Here is a 17,212-nt window from a genome sequence, read left to right as displayed (position 1 = left end):
AGAGGGGGGTAGGGCTGAGCCGCAGATCTGTGTGTGAATAGACACACTGAACAGAGGCTCAGGAGTGAGCCTGGTTAAGTGCCCTCATAGCAGGCTGTTTGCTTTGAAGGGGCACTAGGCAAGGAGGGAGGGACCAGGAGTGTCGGCAGGCGACCTGAGAAGAGGAGGATTGGGACTGCTCTGTGCAAAACCATTGCACAGGGCAGGTAAAGCAGAGTTCCACCCAAAAGTGGAAGCTCTACTTATCTGCCTCCTACCCCCCTCTGCTGTCACATTTGGCACTTTTTTTTTTGCAGGGGGGGGGGGGGGGGACACCAGTACCTGGAACCAGCAGCGAACTGAGCCTTATAAAGCCCTTTAGTACATTTCACAGTATCCCAGAGGTCTGCGGCCCATTCACAAAGCGCAGCACCATTCGCACATGCGCAGTAGGAAACCGTCTGTGAAGCCGCAAAGCTTTACTGCTGGTTTCCCTTAGTCAAGATGGCGGTGCCAGCACCTAAAAGGTGATTTAATAATCGGCTCGGGGTGAGAACACCGTTGGTGGATCCCTGGACAGGTAAGTGCCCTAATATTAAAAGTCAGCAGCTACAATAATTGTAGCTGCTGATGTTTAATTTTTTGGAAAGGGGGAAACTCCTCTTAAGTATGACGTATTATTTACAAAAAAAAAAAATTGTCTTTAATATCATTTTAAATGGTTATCTGTGTGGAGTTTAGCTTAAAAAAAAAAAGACTACTGCTCACTCAACTGAAACTGTTTAAACGTCGGTTTTAAGTACTGTTAGGTAAAATTAATACTAAAAACATTGCAATGACTTTGAAGTATGAAAATGCCAAACAAATGTATTCGGATGGCAATTTAATATAGTACCAGTCTCATCAGTCCCTACTCCTGTTGGCTTTGGACTATAATGTACATACATACAAACATGCACACCGTAGGGCCAAAATGTTCAGGCAGATGAATGTACTGGTGCATAAAGACACTGGTATATACACACACATACTTGGTGAAAATAGTTCTCTGTGATGCCTGAAAGTCGAAGTGTGGGATTTAAAAAAAAAATAAACATGCATAGTTACCTACCTGCTGCAGCATTGTTGTGATGCTGCAAGCTGTCCCCTAATGGCTCCAGGCCTGAAAACTCAGCTATCATGTGACCTCTGATCGCTCTGTTGTTTGTTGTGCTCTGAACAGAGAGCAGTGACTGTCAGTCACCGCTCTATGTTCTGCCCCTCAGGCACTCACTGTAGTGCGAGGCAAGACGGGGCGGGAGTGACAGGCTCAGGCTTTTATAAGTGTGTTAAGAGGTTGAACCAGCTTGCCTGTAAGGGTGGATCCAGACATTATTGTTGTCATCCCTCCAGAGTCTGGAGTGGCTCTGTGACGTTGAATCTGATCACACGAGAACAGAATAAGTGTACTCCTGTGACCCACATAAGAAGAATGGCTTAAAGAGCTTTGGCCACACTTCTCTTGGAATTCAGGACTCCTGCTCGGCAAGACAAGAGTGCGTAGTTCTGGTTCTCTTGTAATAGATGGTGAAAATGCAACATGTGGTGGGGAAATTCCTGCAGATGCAGATTCAATTTAACAAATGTTTGTTTTTTTGTTTTATCCAGTGTGTCCGTTCTCTTGTCACGTGTCATGTAAAGACAGTTCTCCTCAAGTGTGCCCAATCCCAGCAGAACAGTCCAAGAGACCGCTTGGAGTGGATGTACAGCGTGGTATTGGGACTGCCTACAAGGGCTACGTCAGGGTAAGCAGCCCATACATCCAAGGGGAGATATATGCAGCATTTTACTCTGTTTGGTAAATGCCCAGTGGGTTAATTATGCAATGAAATCCTTGATCTCCCAAGTATGTGCGTGTGTAAGTATATATGTAGTACAGATAGCAACAGTGAATTGCACAAATTACTGTTGCACAAGTGTAATGTTTGGTATGAGATTTTTGCTCTTGCAACAGGGCCAACCTCAATAGTCCTTTTTTTACAAATAAGAAAAGTCCAAGATTGAAGCATTCAGTAAATATTTTGAATAAAATATCACTGATAGTGTTCCATATGGATACACAAGCTTTTGTGGAACACTAATGTATTGAGTGCTGCAACCATGGACCTGTCTGTCTGTCTATCCATCTATATTATATGTGAGATGTCCTAAAGGGCAAGGCAGTTAAAGTGTAACGTCACTTATATTTTTTTTGCAAAAAAAAGCAATCCATGTGTACATTGCATGAACTTAACAAACTATGTTGCAACTTTTTAATTTTTTCTGTTCTGACAACATTGCGTGTGTTTTTATCATGTCATTTTCAAATTACCGTATTTTTCGCTCCATAAGACGCACCTGACCATAAGACGCGCCTAGGTTTTAGAGGAGAAAAACAAGAAAAAAAATATTCTGAACCAATGGACTGCAGACACAGTACAGGGGATGACCAGAGACTGTGGACACAGTACAGGGGATGACCAGAGACTGTGGACACAGTACAGGGGATGACCAGAGACTGCGGACACAGTACAGGGGATGACCAGAGACTGCGGACACAGTACAGGGGATGACCAGAGACTGCGGACACAGTACAGGAGATGGCCAGAGACTGCGGACACAGTACAGGAGATGGCCAGAGACTGCGGACACAGTACAGGAGATGACCAGAGACTGCAGACACAGTACAGGAGATGACCAAAGACTGCGGACACAGTACAGGGGATGACCAGAGACTGCGGACACAGTACAGGAGATGACCAGAGACTGCGGACACAGTACAGGGGATGACCAGAGACTGCAGACACAGTACAGGAGATGACCAGAGACTGCGGACACAGTACAGGAGATGGCCAGAGACTGCAGACACAGTACAGGAGATGGCCAGAGACTGCGGACACAGTACAGGGGATGACCAGAGACTGCGGACACAGTACAGGAGATGGCCAGAGACTGCAGACACAGTACAGGAGATGGCCAGAGACTGCGGACACAGTACAGGGGATGACCAGAGACTGCGGACACAGTACAGGGGATGACCAGAGACTGCGGACACAGTACAGGAGATGACCAGAGACTGCGGACACAGTACAGGAGATGACCAGAGACTGCAGGCACAGTACTGGAGATGACCAGAGACTGCGGACACAGTACAGGAGATGACCAGAGACTGCAGGCACAGTACTGGAGATGACCAGAGACTGCAGGCACAGTACAGGAGATGGCCAGAGACTGCAGACACAGTACAGGGGATGACCAGAGACTGCGGACACAGTACAGGGGATGACCAGAGACTGCGGACACAGTACAGGAGATGACCAGAGACTGCGGACACAGTACAGGAGATGACCAGAGACTGCAGGCACAGTACAGGAGATGGCCAGAGACTGCAGACACAGTACAGGAGATGGCCAGAGACTGCGGACACAGTACAGGGGATGACCAGAGACTGCGGACACAGTACAGGGGATGACCAGAGACTGCGGACACAGTACAGGGGATGACCAGAGACTGCGGACACAGTACAGGAGATGACCAGAGACTGCGGACACAGTACAGGGGATGACCAGAGACTGCGGACACAGTACATGGGATGACCAGAGACTGCGGACACAGTACAGGAGATGACCAGAGACTGCGGGCACAGTACAGGAGATGGCCAGAGACTGCAGACACAGTACAGGAGATGGCCAGAGACTGCGGACACAGTACAGGGGATGACCAGAGACTGCGGACACAGTACAGGGGATGACCAGAGACTGCGGACACAGTACAGGAGATGACCAGAGACTGCGGACACAGTACAGGAGATGACCAGAGACTGCGGACACAGTACAGGAGATGACCAGAGACTGTGGACATAGTACAGGGGATGACCAGAGACTGCAGACAGTACAGGGGATGACCAGAGACTACGGACACAGTACAGGGAACGACCAGAGACTGCGGACACAGTACAGGGGATGACCAGAGACTGCGGACATAGTACAGGGGATGACCAGAGACTGCGGACATAGTACAGGGGATGACCAGAGACTGCAGACACAGTACAGGGGATGACCAGAGACTGCGGACAGTACAGGAGATTACCAGAGACTGTGGACATAGTACAGGAGATGACCAGAGACTGCAGACAGTAAAGGAGATTACCAGAGACTGCGGACCTTTGGGGAGGGAGGGAGGGAGAACGGGTACCTGAATTTGACAGGTACCCGCACCCACTTCCGCGGAGTTGTCCTTCCCACGGAGGCTTCTGTGACAGCCGGGTGCCCACTGCGCATGCGCGAGAAGCGCTGCGCTTTGTGAATGGCTCGGAGCCTTCTGGGACCTGTGGTGTCCCAGAAGACACCGGACCATTCACAAAGCTCAGCGCTTCTCGCGCATGCGCAGTGGGCACCCGGCTGTCACAGAACCCGCCGCGGGAAGACTGCAGCGCTGGAGCAAGGAACAGGTAAGGTCCTGCAGGAGAGAAGAGCTGAGCAGCCGGCCCGATAATTCTGACATGGTGGCGGCAGAAATACCGGACCGGCCACTTTACATTCACTCCATAAGACGCACTGACATTTTCCCCCCGTTTTGGGGGGGAAAAGTGCGTCTTATGGAGCGAAAAATACAGTAATTCTTGAATGGAAAGGTCAGCTTTCACTATAATAACATGAACAATAACATGAACAAATCTCAGTGTCTGCATCCTTTTAGTATTCTTAGGGGGTATCTCACCATAAATGAAATTTCTATTGCAGTAGTTTCCTAAAACTTTATTCATATCTTTGTGCAGACTTCTAAGAAATTTGGTGAGCCAATTCAAAGCAGGGAATGACTTTTCTAGAGGCGTTCCATACACCAGCGGTGTACAAAAGACATCCTGGTTGCTATATAACATTAGAAAATACTACTGGCTGTAGATTGAAATATAAAAGTAATTTTTAACAACTGCAAATTCCAAAATGGCTTGTGTAGCAGTTTTATTTGTTATTTTACCTTTCAATTAAAAAAAAAAGTTTTCCCTGAAGTGTAGCTTCACCCCAAAGGGGGAGTTCCACTTGTCTGCCTCCTCTCCTCCACTGCCACATTTGGCACTTTTTTGGGGGGGGGGAGCAGGTACCTGGTTTTGACAGGTACCCACTGCCGCTTTTGGGTCATCCTTCCTCTTAACTCCTGCAGCCTTCTGGGACACTTCACGGGTCCCAGAAGACTGCAGCGCGCTTTGCACATGTGCAGTAGTAAACTGGCTGTGAAGCCACAAGGTTTAACTTGCAGTTTCCCTTGTGGAAGATGCCAGCGCCAGCAACCAAAGCCGATTGAAGAATCGGCTCGGGTGGGGGCATGCTAGATCCTTGGGACAGGAAGTGGACTCATTAAAAGTCAGCAGTTACAGTATTTGTAGTTGCTGACTTTTAATTTTTTGGAAGGAGCCCGAACTCCGTTTTAAAAGACGTTATTATAAGCCCCAATGCCAGCAGAAGCCATTAAAGCAGATATTTTTGTCACCTGTAATAAACAATAGATTGGCTTGGCATCAACGACGAATGTTATGTTGTGAAGCATTGGCCTCTCCACAGAATGACTTGTATGCACGTTATATCAGAAACAGAAGTATTTTTATGATGTGGATTCACTGTGTACAGCCACAATAAGTTTAAATTACAGAAGTTTCTAAATACTTTCTGAGATTGTATTCATTTGTCGTCATCCTAATTTATGTAGATTACCAAAATAACATTTGTAAAGTTGTTTCTGAAATGAATCTTTTCATCTACCAGATCCCAAAGCCCACTGGAGTGAAGAAGGGTTGGCAGAGGGCGTACGCAGTGGTCTGCGATTGCAAGCTCTTTTTATACGACGTTCCAGAAGGGAAGTCAATGCAGCCTGGGGTGGTCTCCAGCCAGGTTGTGGATCTAAGGTGGGCGGTTTCTCCATACTTCATAGAACAGCTTAATAGGTGATCTCCGGGGATTACCCAAATTTACCCCCAAACCTCTCACTCAAATTGACATTCTTCTGTTTTGTTTGCTTTAATCAGAGATGAAGAGTTTTCTGTGAGCTCAGTCTTGGCATCGGATGTCATACATGCAACCCGCAAGGACATTCCCTGCATATTTAGGGTACGTGTAATGCCGAATCTTTAATTACTGTTAAAAGTACAACACCAGTGTGTAGTGTTCGTGACAGGAGCGCGAAGAGTACATCTAATTTGTAATTGAAGAATTAGTTCTGGGTTGTTTTTGTTGGTAGGGGTGGCATGTGAGTTGTGTCTATCTTGAATTTTCGACAGAATAATTAGGTCAGGTTTTACCTGTTGGATCATCTGAGTGTAAAGCAGATTGACGAGTAAAGAAATTGTCAGCAAAAGATATATATATATAATAGAGATATAGATATACACACACACTATATTGGCAAAAGTATTGGTCGGCCGGCCTTTCCACGCACATGAACTTTAATGGCATCCCAGTCTTAGTCCGTAGGGTTCAATATTGAGTTGGCCCCGCCCTTTGCAGCTATAACAGCTTCAACTCTTCTGGGAAGGCCATCCACAAGGTTTAGGAGGGTGTCTATGGGAAGGTTGGACCATTCTTCCAGAAGCACATTTGTGAGGTCAGGCGCTGATGTCAGTGGAGGAGGCCTGGCTCGCAGTCTCCACTCTAATTCATCCCAAAGGTGTTCTATGGGGTTGAGGTCAGGACTCTGTGCAGGCCAGTCAAGTTCCTCCACCCCAAACTCGCTCATCCATGTCTTTATGGACCTTGCTTTGTGCACTGGTGTGCAGTCATGTTGGAACAGGAAGGGGCCATCCCCAAACTCTTCCCGCAAAGTTGGGAGCATGAAATTGTCCAAAATGTCTTGGTATGCTGACGCCTTGAGTGTTCCCTTCACTGGAACTAGGGGGCCAAGCCCAACCCCTGAAAAACAACCCCACACCATAATCCCTCCTCCACAAAACTTTACACTTGGAACAATGCAGTCAAGCAAGTACCATTCTCCTGGCAGCTGCCAAACCCAGACATGTCCATCGGATTGCCAGACAGAGAAGCGTGATTGGTCACTCCAGAGAACATGTCTCCACTGCTGTAGAGTTCAGTGGCGGCGTGCTTTATACCACGGCATCTGACGCTTTGCATTGCACTTGGTGATGTAAGGCTTGGATGCAGCTGCTCAGCCATGGAAACCCATTCCATGAAGCTCTATACGCACTGTTGTTGGGCTCATCTGAAGGCCACACCAAGTTTGGAGGTCTTTAGCTATTGACTCTGCAGATAGTTGGCGACTTCTGCGCACTGTGCGCTTCAGCATGCGCTGACTGACAGTTGTTTTGTGTTCCATTTGTGAATGATTGCACCAACTGTTGTCACCTTCTCACCAAGCTGCTTGGCGATAGTTTGGTAGCCCAGTCCAGCCTTGTGTAGGTCTACAATCTTGTCCCTGACATCCTTGGACAGCTCTTTGGTCTTTCCATGGTATAGAGTTTGGAATCTGATTGTTTGATTGCTCCTGTGGACAGGTGTCTTTTATACAGGTAACACAATGAGATTAGCAACACTCCTTTTAAGAGACTGCTTCTAATCTCAGCTTGTTACCTGTATGAAAGACACCTGGTAGCCAGAAATCCTGCTGAATGATAGGGGATCAAATACTTATTTTCCTCATGAACATGCAAATCAGTGCATCATTTGTTAGACATGCATTTCTTTTAAAAATAACCACCCTCTAACCGAAAAAAGCAAAAACAAAGGAACTTGGAGGAGGCTGAGAGCAATAGGAAGGCACTTTTTTAAGTTTAAAGTGGTTGTAATCCCTTACACATACCCAGGGAAGTGACTGGCCTCTTCTCTACATCTGTTCAAAGTACTGAATTTATAAATCTTCTCTGAGCGGGTACAAAAATGGGGAGGAGAGCTGAAATTACACCCTGCAGAGTTTAGGAGAGCTGATTAGAGGGAAGAGAGACCTCCCATCCACACAGCTCATAGGAACAGAGCTGAGGCTGTAAATCTGCTGGACTTCCCTCTTGGTGTCAGGAAAATGTGTCAGAAGTGATTCATGCTGATAGCAGAGGAATGAGGCAGCAGACAGAAATGACACTTAGTGCTCTGGATTGAGATAAGTACTCACTGTAGAGGGACATGCTTTGTTCATATTTCATGTCTGAGGTTTACAACCACTTTAAGAATATATACTTGAATATTAGGCTTTCTTTTCAAGCCAGAGTTTAATATCACTGTGTAATGATTGGTGGTGAAGATCAGCTCCCTGGTCCATGTGCATTCATAATTCTACACCCCTCTCGCTTTTCGTGATTAAGACATATGCCCGGGACATTTGCCAGCAAGCAGCTTGTGTGGGAGGGGAACTAGCAATGATGATGTAAACAAGGAGGATTTAGGGAGATGAGAGGAGTTGTTTTGTAGTCCAGAAGGGAGAACTGAGACAGGGCCGACAATGCAGCTTGGCGCAGATGGCAACATTGTCGGCCCAAAAAAGGAAGTTAGGAGCTCACTGTATTTCTGGCAGGATCACCAGGTATTTTGTACTTGCAGTGGTTTTAAAGGTTTTAAAAATGTGCATGTGCTATATGGTCCACACATACATTTTAGTACCTAGCTGTCTTTTTCTATCCACACAGGCTGTGTCCTGGGTTTTGTCAAATCATTGCCTCTAGTATCCAGTTAGATGCTCTTTTGGAGGCAGAGTGCAAGCTTAATATAAATACATCTCCAATTTGTCTGTCCAGGTGACAGCATCTCTTCTAGGTGCTCCCTCCAAGACCACAACCTCCCTGCTCATCCTGACAGAGAGCGAGCATGAGAAGAGGAAGTGGGTCGGGATCCTAGAGGGACTCCAAGCTATCTTACAGAAGAACAATCTAAGGAACAAAGTAATACATTGTCCACAGGAAGCCTACGATAGCACTCTGCCTCTCATCAAAACCGTGGTGGCAGCAGCTATTATAGGTACGTGCAGTTGTGTCTTGACAATGTATTAGATGTGCGTTAAGTTATTACTTAGAGACTTTCTATAACAGTTAAAAATAAATATTAGTGGTTTGCAGCTTTCAGCTCATTAACATCCTCCATAAAACCAAGGGTTGTCTGAAACAAACTTTGAAAAAGTTAATGCACTATTTTTTTTTCTCTGGTAGATCGGGACCGGATAGCTGTTGGGACAGAGGAAGGACTGTATGTAATAGAGGTTACAAGAGATGGTGAGTTTAGCATTCTACTGTTCCCAAGTAACAATACAGTTCCCTTATATCTTACACTGATTTTTAGTGAATGCACCCCTATCAGTTCTTGCTTACAGTTTGATTTGACACTAGAAAATAGTGAATCAAGGCCACATGTGGGTTTGTAGGAAGCACATAAATTTGCTGTACGGAATCCTTTAGGTTTGCTAGTTTGGCAGCTGAGCCGTGGTTATACTGCCCCTCAACCACCTACATGAATTGTAAAATGACAACTGTGGCATTTTTAACTCAGGGTATAGAGTTCAGCCATTCCACAACTGTGTGCAATGCATACGATTGCAGCTCGGTAGTGTGGCATTATAAGGTTAAAGCGGAGTTCCACCCAAAAGGGGAAGTTTCGCTTTAAAGATTGGTCCCCCGCTCCCCATTATGGATTGGTACTTTTTGGGAGCAGGTACCCGCTCCCACTTCTGCTGCGATCGCCTAGGCAATCGGAAGCTGAAGTTGTCGTCCTACCCTCCCTTCCCGTAGTCTTGTGGGACACGTGACAGGTCCCAGAAGACGACGGGGCCATTCGAGAAGCGCAGCGCTACTCACGCATGCGCAGTGGACACCCGGCTGTGAAGCCGCAAGCTGTCACAGCCGGGTGCCCACACTGAAGATTCTGGCGCCTGGAATACAGGACGGCCGGTGAAAGGGGCTGAAGGGGGGACATCATGGGACTGGTGAGTGGCTGGTTTTTTAAAGTCAGCAGCTACAGTTTTTGTAGCTTTAAATCAGATGATGAGGAGGTGATATAATATCTCCTCACTGCTTGTCAAATGCCTACTGAAAAGTACTGTGACTGGAAGGTGTGGGCCTGAGATTGGTACAGCGGGGATTTCTGCAGATCCTGACCTGGAACAATGAATAAATGCACGGCCCCTGGGGTTTGCAGCATGCAGAAACTAACACAGGAAGAACTTAGCTGAGTGGGAGAGTGTCAGGACATCTCCTGGGGAATACTATCCGACCAGAACCAAGTCCTCCGGCTGTACCAATCATCAGCTCCTCAGGCTCTTTCCTTCCCGTTCTTACAGTTCTCCACATGGATATCTGTTAGCATGCCTCTCACATCTCCATTACAATGTCTGCCTGGCTCAAGGTAGGCATGCTGACAGTGGAGGCATCGAGGGCCGGATGTAGCCCCGGGGCTGCAATTTGCCAAGCTCTGATTTAAAGGAATGATTGTTTCAAGAAATATGTTGCGATTGTTGATTTCCTTTTGAAAGTATTTTCTGAGGCACTGACACGGAGCAAGAATGCAGCAAGTAAACTTAGAACTCCTTATTTATTTTAGTAAGCAACTGTAGTAAGTAAGTGACTCAAAAATTAGGGAGAGCTGTTTGATCAACAAAATGACCTGGAAAGCAGCATTTTCAGATGAGTAAGTCAGCAAAAAAAAAAAAACAAACTTATCAAATTACTTAATCCCATTTTTGTTTTTGGTATTAAACCATATTTTCTATCTTTCTAGTGATTGTTCGAGCGGCGGACTGTAAGAAAGTATACCAGATAGAACTGGCCCCCAAAGAAAAGATTGTTGTCCTTGTATGCGGTCGGAATCGCCACGTCCACTTGTTCCCCTGGGCTTCTCTGGATGGCTCTGAGGGCAGCTTCGACATCAAATTGCCGGAGTCCAAGGGCTGCCAGCTCATCATTACTGGGACACTAAAGAAATCACCCTCCTCTTGTTTATTTGTCGCTGTCAAGCGTCAAATCTTTTGCTATGAAATCCAGAGAACTAAACCATTCCATAAAAAGTTCAATGAGATCCTGGCCCCAGGTATTGTTCAGTGGATGGCCGTTTTTAAGGACAAGCTTTGCATCGGCTACCAGTCTGGGTTCTGCTTACTAAACATCCATGGAGACGGACAACCGATAAACCTGGTCAACCCCAATGACACCTCCTTGGCGTTCCTTTCCCAGCAAGCTATGGATGCTCTGTGCGCTGTGGAGCTTGGGAAGGACGAGTACTTGCTTTGCTTCAGTCAGACGGGAGTGTACGTGGACTCGCAAGGTCGAAGGTCACGCTTGCAGGAACTGATGTGGCCAGCCACTCCTGTTGGTTGCAGTACGTAAATATCATCAGTGTGTTAACTTTGCAGTAGATCGGCTGCAGTTTCTGCACTTGAGAAACTTTCTTTCTGCTACTCTTAAGCAGGCCATAGATGGGTCGAAAATCGGTCGAAAATTCGTCCGAAAGAATAATCGGCCGATCTTTGGATCGTTAGTGGGTGAATTGGTCGGACGTTTTTCGTGATTTTGACACATTTTTTTAATCGGTCGTGTTGGGAAAAAAAACGTCCGATTTTGTCCATTGGCAGTTTTTTACGGCAATGATGGGCAAATCAACCGATCTTTTTACCGATTAAAAAAATGTGCATGAGCCATGACTTGCAAGAAAAGAAGATGAAGACAAAGAAAAAGAACAACATCTGTATCTATTTGTATCCATTTCGGATACAGATGTTTCTATTCTGATGCAAATAGATACAATGTTGCAACTGCTATACTTTTATATGTCAAATATAATAGCGGTGTCCCTGCAGAGAGCTCCGCTATTATATTTGACATTTTAAAGTATAGCGGTTGCAACATTGTATCTATTTGTATCCGAATAGAAACATCTGTATCCGAAATGGATACAAATAGATACAATGTTGCAACTTTGCTATACTTTTAAATGTCAAATATAATAGCGGAGCTCTCTGCAGGGACACCGCTATTATATTTGCTGGCTGTAGACGGGACGAAAATCAGCCAATTTTTTAAAAAATGGTGGTAACGTTGGCTGACTGACTGACCGATTTTTCGTTTTTAGAAAAAAAAAAAAAAACGGCCGGTTTTCTCCCCGTCTATGGCCTGCATAAGTCTCTGTTCACCCATAGGTAGAGAACTGATTTACCCCGTGCCTTAATTCTCTCGGGGCCGCTGATCTTGAGGTGTTCGCACCTGTCAATCTTCAGGCCTGCTAATGTTCCACAGCAGGGGGGTGGTATTTAAAGCCCAACTCTGACCAAAACTTTTTCGTTTTGGACAGAATGGGGAAGGGATGGTACCTCTGTCCCATTTTCTTTTTCATAGACCAAAGTGCCAAAAGCAGAACATATATATTTCAGATTCAGTTTACTTCAGACTTGTATCACAAAAAGTCAATGTGATTTAGGAGCTCAAAGGGTCCCTTCAGCAGGGATTGTTGCTGTTGAACAAAGTGTGTCTGGACTGATAAAGCTGAGGGGATCCTGGGGGGTATTTAGTATGATTGCTGCTCAGATGACGGTAAACTTCACTGTTAGGTCAACCAACATCTGGAGTGTCTATCAGACTAATTACCCCTGAGGATCCTTCCATTTTTTTCAATCTAATATACATTTTATTTACCATCGCCAAGCCATGATGAAGTGGTACCATTTGAACCTTCGAAGTGTGTTGGATTTTTTTGATACAAGTCAAAATAAAATTGAATCTGTGCTTTATACATTCTGCTTTTGGCACTTCCCCCTTGCATGCTCAGTAACTACTGGAGCAAAGAGCTGACCTTAGGCCAACTTTCCTGGGAGAAGCTGCTTAAGGAGAGGCTTTCCTTCACTGCTTAAGACCTGACTCAGAACACCTACTGCTTTGATATCCAGCACCCCACACCTTTCTTCTACTTCTCAATTTATTTATTGTTTTTCTTGTGGCTTGTTGCAGAGTTTTCCCATCACACTGTTGGGACAGGAAGTGATTGGAAATCTCTCCAGTGGGAACACAGCCTGCAACAAAGCATGTGTTTAGTACAATGAAAAAGAGTTAAAACATCTGTCGGGTTACATTTTCCGTTGAAATAAGAAAAAAATGCCATCCAATTTGATATGATAACTGTATCTAGATAGTATCTCCGAGTCACTTAGAATAAAGTGTGGATAATACACCTGAAAAACTAGAACATAGACAAAATGGCAGTTGACTAGTGCAAAACTGCCTGGTAAGTGATTAATTGAAATGCGGAGTAATAGATCACTACAGAGGTGAATGCAAAATTGTATTTATTCAATCGCTTAGATCATGGAAAAAGGTTGACATTGACAGGGTGAACATGTTGCAATCATGTTAAAATTAAAGAGTTAAAATAGAAAACCGTTCATCTATTATGCGTTTATTATGGTACAACCACTAAGAAGGTAAAGTGAGATATATATTCTCATCAATTTCAACAGATGCTATATATTAGGTTGGAGTCATAGTTATTATTCCCTGTTTCCTCTTTATTCATCACTATTTACCATTTAATTCATAGGAATTTATCCATCTGTACTGGAATGTTCATGAAGGAACAATTACAGGAGAAAACAACTATTAAGATATATTATATGGAACTTTACTGCAGTTCAATACAGAAAGGAAACTATATTGCCTCATAGGGATCATTTTTGCCCACATAGCCGCATTTGAAGACGTCGGAACGGTTTTCTATTTTAAATCTTTGATTTTAACATGATTGCAACATGTTCACCCTGTCAACGTCAACCTTTTTCCATGATCTAAGCGATCGAATAAATAAAATTTTGCGTTCACTTCTGTAGTGATATATTACTCCGCATGGGATTTCAATTAACCACTTGCCAGGCAGTTTTGCACTAGTCAACTGCCATTTTGTCTATGTTCTACATTTACCGTTGTGTCTTTTTATCCCTGTGACAACCACTCACTCTTTCCTTGTCCAGTTGTCACGGGGACAGGAAAGGAGGTGAAAACTTTTATACAGGATCAAACATTTGCTAGAAGTATTTTCTCTTCTCCAGTCTACAAACTTCAAACTCTGCATTTTGTGCTTTTTACTATTTCTTTGTCGGGTGGAAAATGAATAACCTGGCTACAGAAGGGTAGACGACACTTTCCTGGACTGGGTGGACAGACTAGATAGGACTGTAGTGGCAAATGTTAATGCTGGATTCCCTCGAGAGAAATAGCACAGCGCACCCATAACTGAAAAGTCAGTTTTGATACTGTAGCAGACGGCAAGCCACAGCACACTGTAAAGCCGGCTAGGTTCCGCAGGGAACGGTGGAGATTTGATCAACTTGGGTACATCCAGCCTGTCAAATTTTTTACATTCTATTACTGTCAGGGGCTATAGCTTCTAGCAGTAATTATTATGTGTTCTCCCGGTCGGGAAGGCTTCCTGCGCCCCCCCTGTCAGCAGACCACATTAGAGCTGTGGGAGGCATACTCCCATCAACACAGACTGTGTTCAAGGGGTAGTCGAGCAATTTTCTTCCACCTGTGGTGGAAGAGGGGAAAAAAAAACGAATAGTCTATAGACTGCTTCAGAAGCTGAGGAACTGTGTGTGCGCGTGCGTGCGTGCGTGCGTGTGCAAGGACATTTGGCATCTTCAGAGCACATTGTCGGAATTGCAAGTGTATAGTGAGTACAGGTACAGAGGATTCAGTACCAAACAAGTGACCAGCACCTTACAAACAAAAAGAGTCCACGTGTTTTATATTATTTGTTCGAATCTTAAACAGCCATATGTTAGCTGCTGTTGTCTAAAATTTCGAAGATTTAAAATACTATAAGTCCTGCAACATTCCAAATCATTCCATGCAGGTAGAGAACAGCTGCTTAGGTCAGTTGCTGCAAGGCTCCATCCCTTTTGTGAAAATCTTATGCAAAATTCAAGGATGATTTATAATGGTTGAACTAGATGGCCATGTGTTTTTTTTTTTTCAACCGGATTAACTATGTAATGGCAGAAAGGCTGTCTGCAAGGGAAATTTTACTTTGCAAAAGAATTTTCCTCTAGCAAAGCTTCACATCATTCACTAAGCTGACTTCCATTATCCAGTCATTTGCGAGCTAAAAAGTTTTTTTTGTTTTTTTTTTTCCTTTGCATGTGATTGGGATTTTTTTTTTGCAAAGTGATTGTTACACCACATTTAATTTACGAAGGTACAGGGACATTCCTTAGCACAGTGAACACTCTATTTGCCTTTTTTTTTAAATCATCTCCTCTGTCTGCGAAAGTTCTCATTTATCCAGGTCGTGGTGTACCTAGTAGTAGTTGGACATATCATACTGGACTTGTTCTCTAATGTTTTGTAGCTTCTCTTATAGATGATTCAATCTACAGTGAATGATGATTCTGTTTTTTTATGCAGGTTATCTGTGGTTGCAGGAAATAATAAAACTGCTCAATTCCCAGTCAGTGTTGACGGAGAAATTCCTCCCACAGCACTATTGTGTTCTGCCGTTGGTGAGCCAGCAGTAATCGCATGCAAAATATCCTACAGACTAGTCTATCTTCAGTACAACCAGCCTGCCCATAGATGGATTGAACCTCAATTTGATCCATCTATGGCATGCGTAAGCCACTTCTTCATGGAACATACTCCAAACAAGTAGCCTAGACACCTTAATCCAATCACTGATGGAATGTGCAGATGTTATTGTCTAAGAACAGGATGGGAGGTGTGAAAATTGTGAAATAACCCTGTTATAGTTACATAATCCCATCCTTCGTGTCAGGAAGGCCCATAAATGTTCATTCTTCGATTTTAGATGGCTGAAGGTATGAATTGTTAACACGGCGTATGTGGAAGTCGGGTACTATTGAAGGCCTCCACCCCTTTTTAGAGATGGTGGTTCCAGTTTGACATAGATGGCCTCTTTCGTATCAATTGACCTCTCTGTCCAAAATGTGTACATCACTGTCCTCAAATCAAATGTCCCCTTTTTAAAGTAGAACTAAAGCCAAAACCATTTTTAGAAGTGTAAAACCAGTGAGAGTCACATCACGAGGGTAGACTCTCAAAGTAAAGCTCCGATAAGTTAGCTCCGATGAAGAAGGGACCCCCCTTCGAAACATGTCAGCCTTACTTTGGGAGTCTACCCTCGTGATGTGACTCTCACTGGATTTACACTTCTAAAGCTCCGTTGAGGACACTACACGCTTGTTATAATTCTCTGTCTCTGAGTATATTTCTCAATTCAATAAAATCACATTTTACTGAGGTAATGCGCAAGGTTGGTGCGCTTTCTTTTTGTTTCACTTTACAGTACTGGAAAAGGGTTAATATCAAGGGGCGATCAAGGGGTTATCTGTGTGCCCATCACGTGTAATGTATGCTGCTTTTACTAACAGATCTTTCTCCCTAGAAGACCCCGATCGATCTCTGTGTACAGAGTAGCCAGATCTGTTAGTAAAAGCAGCATACATTACACGTGATGGACACACAGATAACCCCTTGATATTAACCTTTTTCCAGTACTGTAAAGTGAAACAAAAAGAAAGCGCACCAACCTTGCGCATTACCTCAGTAAAATGTGATTTTATTGAATTGAGAAATATACTCAGAGACAGAAGTATAACAAGCGTGTAGTGTCCTCAATGGAGCTTTTGAAGTGTAAAACCAGTGAGAGTCACATCACGAGGGTAGACTCTCAAAGTAAGGCTGACGCGTTTCGAAAGGGGACCCTTCTTCATCAGAGCTAACTTAGCAGAGCTTTACTTTGAGAGTCTACCCTCGTGATGTGACTCTCACTGGTGTACACTTCAAAAGCTCCATTGAGGGCACTATACGCTTGTTATACTTCTCTGTATATTTCTCAATTTAATAAAATCACATTTTACTGAGGTAATGCGCAAGGTTGGTGCGCTTTCTTTTTGTTACACATTACAGTACTGGTCGGGCCTCCCCAGCCTTGTGTAGAGCTGCACAACCTTGTATGCATTGGTGGACGTACATCCACAAGCGCTTTTTCCATCCATCCACCATTGTTCTGGGTCGTAGCGCGCAGGAGGTGTTGTTTATGTTTCTATTAACTTCTTCCCAGTCAGTGTCATTAGTAAAGTATTATCACTGTAATAGTGTCACTAGCGATGTCAGTCAGTGTTCCTCCCAACCAGTGTCTATCGGCGCCAGATTGCCTGCCGTGCTATCGTAGTCCCACTAGAAGCCGCTGATAACCACCATTACCAGTATAGTGTCTGTATGGATCATTACCTT

General features: G+C 44.5%; 1 protein-coding gene across 7 annotated transcripts in view; it reads left to right on the top strand.

Moving 5' to 3' along the window:
- Nucleotides 1-17,212, top strand: part of CDC42BPB (CDC42 binding protein kinase beta) — a 219,580-nt gene that overhangs the window by 178,485 nt on the left and 23,883 nt on the right. For all 7 annotated transcript variants that reach the window (XM_089661355.1, XM_089661354.1, XM_089661351.1 and 4 more), the window contains 6 exons: nt 1,627-1,763; nt 5,760-5,899; nt 6,020-6,101; nt 8,729-8,948; nt 9,137-9,199; nt 10,698-11,294. In XM_089661355.1, coding sequence (XP_089517481.1) covers nt 1,627-1,763; nt 5,760-5,899; nt 6,020-6,101; nt 8,729-8,948; nt 9,137-9,199; nt 10,698-11,294 — 1,239 coding nt within the window. The remainder of the gene's footprint in view (nt 1-1,626; nt 1,764-5,759; nt 5,900-6,019; nt 6,102-8,728; nt 8,949-9,136; nt 9,200-10,697; nt 11,295-17,212) is intronic.

The sequence above is a fragment of the Staurois parvus genome, unplaced genomic scaffold (genome assembly GCF_062004578.1).
Source record: "Staurois parvus isolate SC_StPar_1 unplaced genomic scaffold, SC_StPar_1.0 ptg001329l, whole genome shotgun sequence".
Taxonomy (NCBI): domain Eukaryota; kingdom Metazoa; phylum Chordata; class Amphibia; order Anura; family Ranidae; genus Staurois; species Staurois parvus.
This window is presented reverse-complemented; position numbering and strand designations above follow the sequence as displayed.